Source organism: Oncorhynchus kisutch, linkage group LG12 (assembly GCF_002021735.2).
Source record: "Oncorhynchus kisutch isolate 150728-3 linkage group LG12, Okis_V2, whole genome shotgun sequence".
NCBI lineage: Eukaryota > Metazoa > Chordata > Actinopteri > Salmoniformes > Salmonidae > Oncorhynchus > Oncorhynchus kisutch.
Window position 1 is genome coordinate 4,347,644 of NC_034185.2, and position 12,206 is coordinate 4,359,849.

The following is a 12,206-nucleotide window of genomic DNA, read 5'->3' on the forward strand; positions in this document are numbered from 1 at the left end:
CCTTAGAAACACGATGTAGACGATAATTAGAAACACGATGTAGACTATCCTTAGAAACACTCCATGTGATGTAGGCTATCCTTAGAAACACTCCATGTGATGTAGACTATCCTTAGAAACACTCCATGTGATGTAGACTATCCTTAGAAACACTCCATGTGATGTAGACTATCCTTAGAAACACTCCATGTGATGTAGACTATCCTTAGAAACTCTCCAGGTGATGTAGACTATCCTTAGAAACACTCCAGGTGATGTAGGCTATCCTTAGAAACACTCCATGTGATGTAGACTATCCTTAGAAACACTCCAGGGGATGTAGACCATCCTTAGAAACACGATGTAGACTATCCTTAGAAACACTCCAGGTGATGTAGACTATCCTTAGAAACACTCCATGTGATGTAGGCTATCCTTAGAAACACTCCAGGTGATGTAGGCTATCCTTAGAAACACTCCATGTGATGTAGACTATCCTTAGAAACTCTCCATGTGATGTAGACTATCCTTAGAAACACTCCATGTGATGTAGACTATCCTTAGAAACTCTCCATGTGATGTAGACTATCCTTAGAAACACTCCAGGTGATGTAGACTATCCTTAGAAACACGATGTAGACTATCCTTAGAAACACTCCATGTGATGTAGACTATCCTTAGAAACACTCCATGTGATGTAGACTATCCTTAGAAACACTCCAGGTGATGTAGACTATCCTTAGAAACACGATGTAGACTATCCTTAGAAACACTCCAGGTGATGTAGACTATCCTTAGAAACACGATGTAGACGATAATTAGAAACACGATGTAGACTATCCTTAGAAACACTCCAGGTGATGTAGACTATCCTTAGAAACACTCCATGTGATGTAGACTATCCTTAGAAACACTCCAGGTGATGTAGACTATCCTTAGAAACACTCCATGTGATGTAGACTATCCTTAGAAACACGATGTAGACGATAATTAGAAACACGATGTAGACCATCCTTAGAAACACTCCAGGTGATGTAGACTATCCTTAGAAACACTCCAGGTGATGTAGACTATCCTTAGAAACACTCCAGGTGATGTAGACTATCCTTAGAAACACGATGTAGAAGTCAACAGACTAGGTCTACTACTTCATTAGAAGTCAAGGAAATATTAACAAATGAAAAGGGTATTTCCCATCATTATGTATCAAGTATCTATTGACATGTAAAGCTTTTACCTGTGTCTTATCAACAGATAACCTACAATACAAATATTAGCTGAAAGCAGTGTCATGCACATTGGAGAATATAAAGTTATATTTTTATTCTATAAGAACCAATTAGGCCTATATCTTTATGTTATTACTAACAATACCAGCGTTACAGTAAAAGCCGTTTCTGTTTTGCTGTAAGACATGAGTAGTAAATGGAATAGTATAAATGTCCCTGTCCCCTTTTTTTTTGTTTGTTTCCACGCAGGTCTCAAGTTGCAGTCAAGGAGGAGCTGAGAGTCCTCCGGGCTTTAATGTTGGAACCTGCTCCTCAAATATAAAGAGGTGTTTGCCTTCCAAACGCAAGGAAACGCTGAATTACAACGTCATAGCGGAACAGCGACCAGACACACCGTCCCTCTCAATAACCAACAGAGGCAACCAGTTTAACCCAGGCAACATCTCAACCAATTTAGACAGTTGAAGAATCAAACCATTTCTCTATTTTAACAAAGGTTTTTTTGTATGTACTTATATAGTACGTATTTGTCACGGAACATTTCACTGTTATAGTCACATTTAGAGAGAGAGAAAAGTTTTCACTGAGCCGCGGGAGCGTGAGGAGAGAAGCTCAACCGAACTTTTGCTGAGAGTGAAGAGAGAGCATGTCTGCACTTATCAGCGTGTACTCGTCATGGCCGGAGAGCTTTGAGTGCTCAACGGGAGATGGGGACGTGCCTGACGGACACGGCTCGCACAGGACTCCCGCGGACAAAGCGTCGGAGCCGCGCATCAGACGGCCCATGAATGCGTTCATGGTCTGGGCTAAAGATGAGAGGAAGCGCCTGGCTGTCCAAAACCCAGACCTGCACAACGCAGAGCTTAGCAAGATGCTGGGTGAGATTCACGTTTATTTTTACGGACTTATTTCATATTTTATAATTACATATTTTGATATTATTATTATTATGATTAGGATTCTTCTTATTATTAGTATTATTGCGCTATAGGCCCACACATGCTCTGCCAAAAGTTAGCCTACGTCAAATCAAAACCAAAGCCTAAACCTTTTCAAAATTAATTGAGATATCAAATCATAACATTTGTTTCTGTTTTGATATTTAAAAGTATGTAAAGAAAATACATTACATTAAAAACATAGATTTATAAAAAAATATATATATATTTTTAAACGGGGGGGGGGCGATTTTGAGCATCATCCACATCTTAAAATGAAAACAAAAATAACTCCTCACCTGATCAACATTTCTAGTGGCAGTTAGTTCATGATTGAACGTCGCTAAATTCAATTAAAATACAATCAATTCCATTGCATGTTCTCTACCAGTAGTAGTAGTTTATCAGGAGGCCTGTGGGTCACTTGCATTAGTGCATAAATCTCCGCGTGCGTCCTGGCGCTGGGCTCGCGCGCCGTTATGGTTTATTCTATTATTTCATTACAATGATATAAAAACGGTCAAACTATATTAGGAGGTTAAATACATGTGAAATGTGTTTACATTTAGAAAGCGTAGGCCTATCCATTCCCTATATCGAATTGACGGGGGGGTACTTTATATGGCTCGGGATTAACATTTACATTTCATTTCAGTTTGACCTTCGGGTATAACTGATATACCAATAATGAATTATTTCGTTAAATTGATCGTGATTCATATTATTAAATGATGATTCATATTATGTTGCTCTTTAATAAAATGTACCACGTCTTACAGTGTGAAAATAAGCATATCATGCATTCATCCAGTCAACATGGGAGAGAGCGATATCATAGTTTATTCTTCATTTACATATTCACCTCGAAGGGGAAATTGAAAATGTTTTCCATAAATATATGCTATTGTTTGTCCATTGTCAGAACGAAGATTACGCATTCAATGAAGCCATCATGTGGAAATTGCGTCTTTAAAGTGATGGCATTGCAACCTTTGGTTGTTTTAATCCTCGCTAGATATTCATTCATTATCTCAATGATATTTGGGAGTTGCTTTTCGTTTTGAATGCAAATAAATATGTAATCATAAGCAATGTCAACGCAACACTATGTAACATTTTAATATGGTTGCGCTATTACTCTGATATATGCTTTAAAAAGAAAAACGAACATTCCACTGAACATAAGCAGGAAAATAAGTGTTTATTATTGATAAACTCATTTTTTTTTAAAGGTAGAAACTCCGGCACACTGGTGATCCTGGATGTTTTAAAGACATAGTACAAATACAACGTTATACGTTTTTCTTTATATGAAAAGATGAACTGATATTCTGTTTCTTTGTATCCCACACCAATGTTTCAGTCAACTAATGCAATATAATATAATAATAGTATACTAATAATAATAATATAAGTTCGTTTTTCCTCCATAAACTATTTCTGTATATATGTATGTATATATATAATATATATATATATTTTTTTCTAACAAGAAATCAATGATTATAGTGGAGGATTAAACTAGTCCTGTTTCTTGTTCTTTCTGCCAGGCAAGTCGTGGAAGGCCCTGACCCCTCTTCAGAAACGTCCCTACGTGGAGGAGGCCGAGAGGCTGCGGGTGCAGCACATGCAGGACTACCCCAACTACAAGTATCGCCCTCGTCGTAAGAAGCAGCTGAAGCGCATCTGTAAGCGTGTGGACCCAGGGTTCCTACTGAGCAGTCTGGGGGGGCCTGACCAGAATGCCCTAACTGACTCCCGGGGCCTCTGCCTCTCTCTGGGTTTGGATAAAGAAGGGGATGGTGGTGTTGGGTTTTCATCACGCTCTTCCCTCAGCCCGGTTAGATCCTTAAGAGATTTACCGTCCAGCAGCACCTACCCCTACGGCCTCCCCACCCCACCTGAGATGTCCCCCCTGGATTCGGCCCTGGACCACGACTACCCCTCCTACTACCCCTCCTCTTCTTCCTCCTCTTCATCCGTCTCCTGCTCAGAGGAGCGCCACCAGCACCAGTGTCAGGGTCAGGCCCCCGGAGGAGGTGGTGGTGGAGGTCACATGAGTCCTCCGCCCTACCACCCTGACTACACCCAGACTTCCATCCACTGTGGCTCCCACTCCCACCTAACCCACCTCTCCCACATGTCCCAGGCTCAGTCCGGAGGCCTCATCCCTGGGCATCCTCTGTCCTACTACAGCCCATCCTCATGGTCCTCCCAGCTCCAGGTCCACCCGGGCCTCCAGCCCCACCATCACCCCCACTTGGGGCACCTCTCCCCAGGTCACCACCACCAGCACCACCTGGGTCAGCTCTCTCCTCCTCCAGAGCAGAACCATGGCCAGAACCACGGTCAACTGGAGACACTGGACCAGCTGAGTCAGGTAGAGCTTCTAGGGGAGGTCGACCGTGATGAGTTCGACCAGTACCTGAACTCGACTGCGGCAGGTGCGGCGGCAGCGGGGGTAGGGGTATTCCACTCCGAACACGGAGGAGGAAGGACTGTGACGGGTCACATTCAGGTGACGTCTGGGAGCAGCGTTGTCGCGGAAACCAGCCTGATCTCCGTGTTAGCGGACGCCACGGCAGCGTACTACAACAATTACGGCATCTCTTAGACGGGTCGTCGAGTTACCTGGTCACCATGCCGACACCGACAGCTCACGCCATCACACCTGGGAACTGACCTGGGGGCCATTAATGTGTCATCACGCGTCTCAGAGGAGGACTGTTGATCTCGCGTCAGGTGTCTATGTCCGTGTAATCTTATTAAATTGTGATCTATAAGGCAAAACTTTGAGACGCTTGATACCTATGACCCCAGGTAGGCTGAAGATGGGTTAGGGGGGGGGGGCGACACCAGAACCAATCACATAGCAAGATGATTGTTTGGGGCCAAGGAAGGAAACAAGAGGGTATAAATGAGAGAAAGAGAGAGAAGATTGAAGGACACCTCAGGGATGCTCAAATAGGTCAACTAGTTCATCAATTCTATCTGTCTATTTCCAGAACTGAATTACAGCCGGTCGTTGTCCTCTTGTCTTAACGTGTTGCCAGTCGTTGTCCTCTTGTCTTAACGTGTTGCCAGTCGTTGTCCTCTTGTCTTAACGTGTTGCCAGTCGTTGTCCAGTTGTCTTTAACGTGTTGCTGTAAAGCGTGTTGTACAGATGCTCTCATCACTTATTGAAGCACTTTGATGTTTCAACTAAATGCTTTATTTTATTGTTATGAATTATTTCAGTTTGAATGTTTGTATTAGTCGGCATTAGTTTTATTTTTACCTCAGTAGTGTCTATTTAAATGAGGATTAGAGGGACATTTCTTATGAAGTTAATGCGAGTCTCAAATGGCACTCTAGTCCCTATGAAGTGCACTACTTTTGCCCAGGTACCACAGGGTTCATGTCAAAACTAGTGTACTAGAAAGGGAAAAAAACTGCGTCGTTTTGAGACGAAGCCGAGGAAATATCACGAAGAAAAAATACTTTACATTACTTTCTTATTTTCAAGTACTTAATATATAAATCATAATCTTTACAATTAAAATAATAATTACTGTATGCTGATTTTAGGTTTGTGAATAAATTTGAAATAAAGTTCCACTTTCTATTTTGACGTACATGTAACTTGGATATGCCCTCACACACAGACACTGAGCAGGAGAAAGCAACTAGATTCCAGGGGGGTTTCTCTGCAGCTGTAACACAACTAACTGACAACTAACTGACTAATTACATATGTCTCTTTCTTTACTATTTGGTACAGGTTTTCCTGAAATTCAACTCATATTTAACTCAATTCCTGATCATCTTCAAATAATATTTTTGCAGGAATCTCCTTTCGAATGATTTTGCCGAAGATTATATTTTTGACCAAAAAACTAAAGACACAATTTTCTGGCATTGATTTTAACACAAGTGTGTCTGACTGTTGCTGACCCCTGCACTAGGGTACATATCTACTGTCTGTTGCTGACCCCTGCACTAGGGTACATATCTACTGTCTGTTGCTGACCCCTGCACCAGGGTACATATCTACTGTCTGTTGCTGACCCCTGCACTAGGGTACATATCTACTGTCTGTTGCTGACCCCTGCAATAGGGTACATATCTACTGTCTGTTGCTGACCCCTGCACCAGGGTACATATCTACTGTCTGTTTCTGACCCCTGCACTAGGGTACATATCTACTGTCTGTTTCTGACCCCTGCACTAGGGTACATATCTACTGTCTGTTGCTGACCCCTGTACCAGGGTACATATCTACTGTCTGTTGCTGACCCCTGCACCAGGGTACATATCTACTGTCTGTTGCTGACCCCTGCACTAGGGTACATATCTACTGTCTGTTGCTGACCCCTGCACCATGGTACATATCTACTGTCTGTTGCTGACCCCTGCACTAGGGTACATATCTACTGTCTGTTGCTGACCCCTGCACTAGGGTACATATCTCCTGTCTGTTGCTGACCCCTGCACTAGGGTACATATCTACTGTCTGTTGCTGACCCCTGCACTAGGGTAGGTATCTACTGTCTGTTGCTGACCCCTGCAGTTTGGTATCAGTGTGTCGTTTAGGCCATTCCCAGCAGTCTGAAGCCTCATTGTTACTCGTGGTCCACTCTGTCGCTGCCATTTACTCCATCTCTCTCGCCACCTCTCTCTCCACCTCTCTCTCCACCTCTCTCTCCCTCCCCCTGTCCATCTCTCTCTACATCTCTCTCCATCTCTCTCTCCACCTCTCTTTCCCTCCCCCTCTCCATCTCTCTCTCCACCTCTCTCTCCTTCCCCCTGTCCATCTCTCTCTCCATCTCTCTCTCCATCTCTCTCTCCACCTCTCTCTCCATCCCCCTGTCCATCACTCTCTCTACATCTCTCTCCATCTCTCTCTACATCTCTCCATCTCTCTCTCTCCACCTCTCTTTCCATCCCCCTCTCCATCTCTCTCGACATCTCTCCACATATCCCCATCTCTCTCTCCACATCTCCCCATCTCTCTCTCTCTATCTCACTCTCCAACAGTCTCTCCTTTATTTCATTCTTCCCCTGCTCAGAGTATTAGTGTAAAACAGCCACCACCTCCCTCCATCTCAATCGCCCTTTGTGTTCCCATGCAGTCTTATTCTGGATGCCTTTCTTTAAGCTTACGGGAACCCCCCCGTCACCCTACCCCCACCCCCCTCACGCTACCCCCTGTCACCCTACCCCCACCCCCACCCCCCCTCACCCTACCCCCACCCCCCTCACGCTACCTCCTGTCACCCTACCCCCACCCCCCTCACGCTACCCCCCACCCCCCTCACGCTACCCCCCATCCCCCCGTCACCCTACCCCCACCCCCTCACCCTACCCCCCATCCCCCGTCACCCTACCCCCACCCCCCTCACGCTACCCCCTGTCACCCTACCCCCACCCCCCCTCACGCTACCCCCCCATCCCCCCGTCACCCTACCCCCACCCCCCCTCACGCTACCCCCCCATCCCCCCGTCACCCTACCCCCACACCCCTCACGCTACCCCCCCGTCACCCTACAGTATCTTGCTGATGCAGCCCTTTTGTAAATAGATAAACAAATACATCTGTTCTCTTCACCATTTACTATATAACCTTTCTCATTTTTCTCCTATCTCTTTCCCTCTCTCTTTTTTCCCTACCTGAATTCTTCACTCTGTTTCGATAAAAGGAATTCAGGGGGCTTTTGACAAATCCTAGAGTCTGGCTCGGTCTTCCTGCATTGTGGTTTTCTGGGAGCAGTTGAGTCGTGGTCCTAGTGGAGAGGATGTGGCTGTGGCGCGGTGTTTCCTGGCTGATAAGAACTGAGTCTCTCTGCATCAGGATGTTTGGGGTTGCCTGGGCTGGAGAAGTAAAGAGATGGGAACAGAGGGGAGCACACACACACACACACACGCACACGCACACACGGCCCGGGCGGACACAGATTCCGTACTTTGTCAGATCAGTTTGAACCTCCGCAATGAAAGAATATCTGCTTCCAAGACCACAACACTTACTGGTCTACACTTCTCCAGTTAGGACTGTCCACAGTACTCTGACTAACATACCACTACACAGTACTCTGACTAACATAACACTACAACCTCTCTGTCCACAGTACTCTGACTAACATACTACTACACAGTACTCTGACTAACATACCACTACACAGTACTCTGACTAACATACCACTACAAAGTACTCTGACTAACATAACACTACACAGTACTCTGACTAACATAACACTACACAGTACTCTGACTAACTTAACACTACACAGTACTCTGACTAACATAACACTACACAGTACTCTGACTAACATACCACTACACAGTACTCTGACTAACATAACACTACACAGTACTCTGACTAACATAACACTACACAGTACTCTGACTAACATAACACTACACAGTACTCTGACTAACATAACACTACACAGTACTCTGACTAACATAACACTACACAGTACTCTGACTAACATAACACTACAAAGTACTCTGACTAACATAACACTACATAGTACTCTGACTAACATAACACTACAACCTTTCTGTCCACAGTACTCTGACTAACATAACACTACACAGTACTCTGACTAACATAACACTACACAGTACTCTGACTAACATAACACTACACAGTACTCTGACTAACATACCACTACACAGTACTCTGACTAACATAACACTACACAGTACTCTGACTAACATACCACTACACAGTACTCTGACTAACATAACACTACACAGTACTCTGACTAACATAACACTACACAGTGCTCTGACTAACATAACACTACACAGTGCTCTGACTAACATAACACTACACAGTACTCTGACTAACATAACACTACAAACTCTCTGTCCACAGTACTCTGACTAACATAACACTACACAGTACTCTGACTAACATACCATTACACAGTACTCTGACTAAAATAACACTACACAGTACTCTGACTAACATAACACTACACAGTACTCTGACTAACATAACACTACACAGTACTCTGACTAACATACCACTACACAGTACTCTGACTAATATAATACTACAACCTCTCTGTCCACAGTACTCTGACTAACATACCACTACACAGTACTCTGACTAACATAACACTACACAGTACTCTGACTAACATAACACTACACAGTACTCTGACTAACATAACACTACACAGTACTCTGACTAACATAACACTACACAGTACTCTGACTAACATAACACTACACAGTACTCTGACTAACATACCATTACACAGTACTCTGACTAAAATAACACTACACAGTACTTTGACTAACATAACACTACACAGTACTCTGACTAACATAACACTACACAGTGCTCTGACTAACATAACACTACACAGTACTCTGACTAACATAACACTACACAGTACTCTGACTAACATACCACTACACAGTACTCTGACTAACATACCACTACACAGTACTCTGACTAACATAACACTACACAGTACTCTGACTAACATAACACTACACAGTACTCTGACTAACATACCACTACACAGTACTCTGACTAATATAACACTACAACCTCTCTGTCCACAGTACTCTGACTAACATAACACTACACAGTACTCTAACTAACATAACACTACAACCTCTATGTCCACAGTACTCTGACTAAAATAACATCACAACCTCTCTGTCCACAGTACTCTGACTAACATAACACTACACAGTACTCTGACTAACATAACACTACACAGTACTCTGACTAAAATAACACTACACAGTACTCTGACTAACATAACACTACACAGTACTCTGACTAAAATAACCCTACACAGTACTCTGACTAACATAACACTACAACCTCTCTGTCCACAGTACTCTGACTAACATAACACTACACAGTACTCTGACTAACATAACACTACACAGTACTCTGATTAAAATAACACTACACAGTACTCTGACTAACATAACACTACAACCTCTCCGTCCACAGTACTCTGACTAACATAACACTACACAGTACTCTGACTAACATACCACTACACAGTACTCTGACTAACATAACACTACACAGTACTCTGACTAACATAACACTACACAGTACTCTGACTAACATACCACTACACAGTACTCTGACTAACATAACACTACACAGTACTCTGACTATCATAACACTACAACCTCTCTGTCCACAGTACTCTGACTAACATACCACTACACAGTACTCTGACTAACATAACACTACACAGTACTCTGACTAACATACCACTACACAGTACTCTGACTAACATAACACTACACAGTACTCTCACTAACATAACACTACACAGTACACTGACTAACATAACACTACACAGTACTCTGACTAACATAACACTACACAGTACTCTGACTAACATAACACTACAACCTCTCTGTCCACAGTAATCTGACTAACATAACACTACACAGTACTCTGACTAACATAACACTACAACCTCTCTGTCCACAGTACTCTGACTAACATACCACTAAACAGTATTCTGACTAACAACACTACACAGTACTCTGACTAACATCACAATACAACCTCTCTGTCCACAGTACTCTGACTAACATACCACTACACCGTACTCTGCCTAACAACACTACACAGTACTCTGACTAACATAACACTACACAGTACTCTGACTAACATAACACTACACAGTATTCTGACTAAAATAACACTACACAGTACTCTGACTAACATACCACTACACAGTACTCTGACTAACATAACACTACACAGTACTCTGACTAACATACCACTACACAGTACTCTGACTAACATAACACTACACAGTACTCTGACTAACATACCACTACAACCTCTCTGTCCACAGTACTCTGACTAACATAACACTACACAGTACTCTGACTAACATAACACTACACAGACCTCTGACTAACATAACACTACAACCTCTCTGTCCACAGTAATCTGACTAACATAACACTACACAGTACTCTGACTAACATCACAATACAACCTCTCTGTCCACAGTACTCTGACTAACATACCACTACACAGTACTCTGACTAACATAACACTACACAGTACTCTGACTAACATAACACTACACAGTACTCTGACTAACATAACACTACACAGTACTCTGACTAACATAACACGACAACCTCTCTGTCCACAGTAATCTGACTAACATAACACTACACAGTACTCTGACTAACATAACACTACAACCTCTCTGTCCACAGTACTCTAACTAACATACCACTACACAGTACTCTGACTAACAACACTACACAGTACTCCGACTAACATAACACTACACAGTACTCTGACTAACATAACACTACACAGTACTCTGACTAACATAACACTACACAGTACTCTGACTAACATAACACTACAACCTCTCTGTCCACAGTAATCTGACTAACATAACACTACACAGTACTCTGACTAACATAACACTACACAGTACTCTGACTAACAACACTACACAGTACTCTGACTAACATAACACTACACAGTACTCTGACTAAAATAACATCACAACCTCTCTGTCCACAGTACTCTGACTAACATACCACTACACAGTACTCTGACTAACAACACTACACAGTACTCTGACTAACATAACACTACACAGTACTCTGACTAAAATAACATCACAACCTCTCTGTCCACAGTACTCTGACTAACATAACACTACACAGTACTCTGACTAAAATAACACTACACAGTACTCTGACTAACATAACACTACACAGTACTCTGACTAACATAACACTACACAGTACTCTGACTAACATAACACTACACAGTAATCTGACTAACATAACAATACACAGTACTCTGACTAACATACCATTACACAGTACTCTGACTAAATAACACTACACAGTACTCTGACTAACATAACACTACACAGTACTCTGACTAACATAACACTACACAGTACTCTGACTAACATACCACTACACAGTACTCTGACTAATATAACACTACAACCTCTCTGTACACAGTACTCTGACTAACATAACACTACACAGTACTCTAACTAACATAACACTACAACCTCTATGTCCACAGTACTCT

At 42.7% G+C, this 12,206-nt stretch overlaps 1 protein-coding gene across 1 annotated transcript; it reads left to right on the plus strand.

The window, feature by feature from the left end:
* The first annotated feature begins 1,553 nt into the window (after nt 1-1,553).
* Nucleotides 1,554-5,753, plus strand: LOC109880984 (transcription factor Sox-7-like). The gene is made up of 2 exons (XM_020473158.2): nt 1,554-2,086; nt 3,697-5,753. Exons 1-2 carry the CDS (start codon nt 1,855-1,857, stop codon nt 4,758-4,760), a joined length of 1,296 nt encoding a protein of 431 aa, XP_020328747.1. The 5' UTR covers nt 1,554-1,854; the 3' UTR covers nt 4,761-5,753.
* The last annotated feature ends 6,453 nt before the right edge of the window (nt 5,754-12,206 follow it).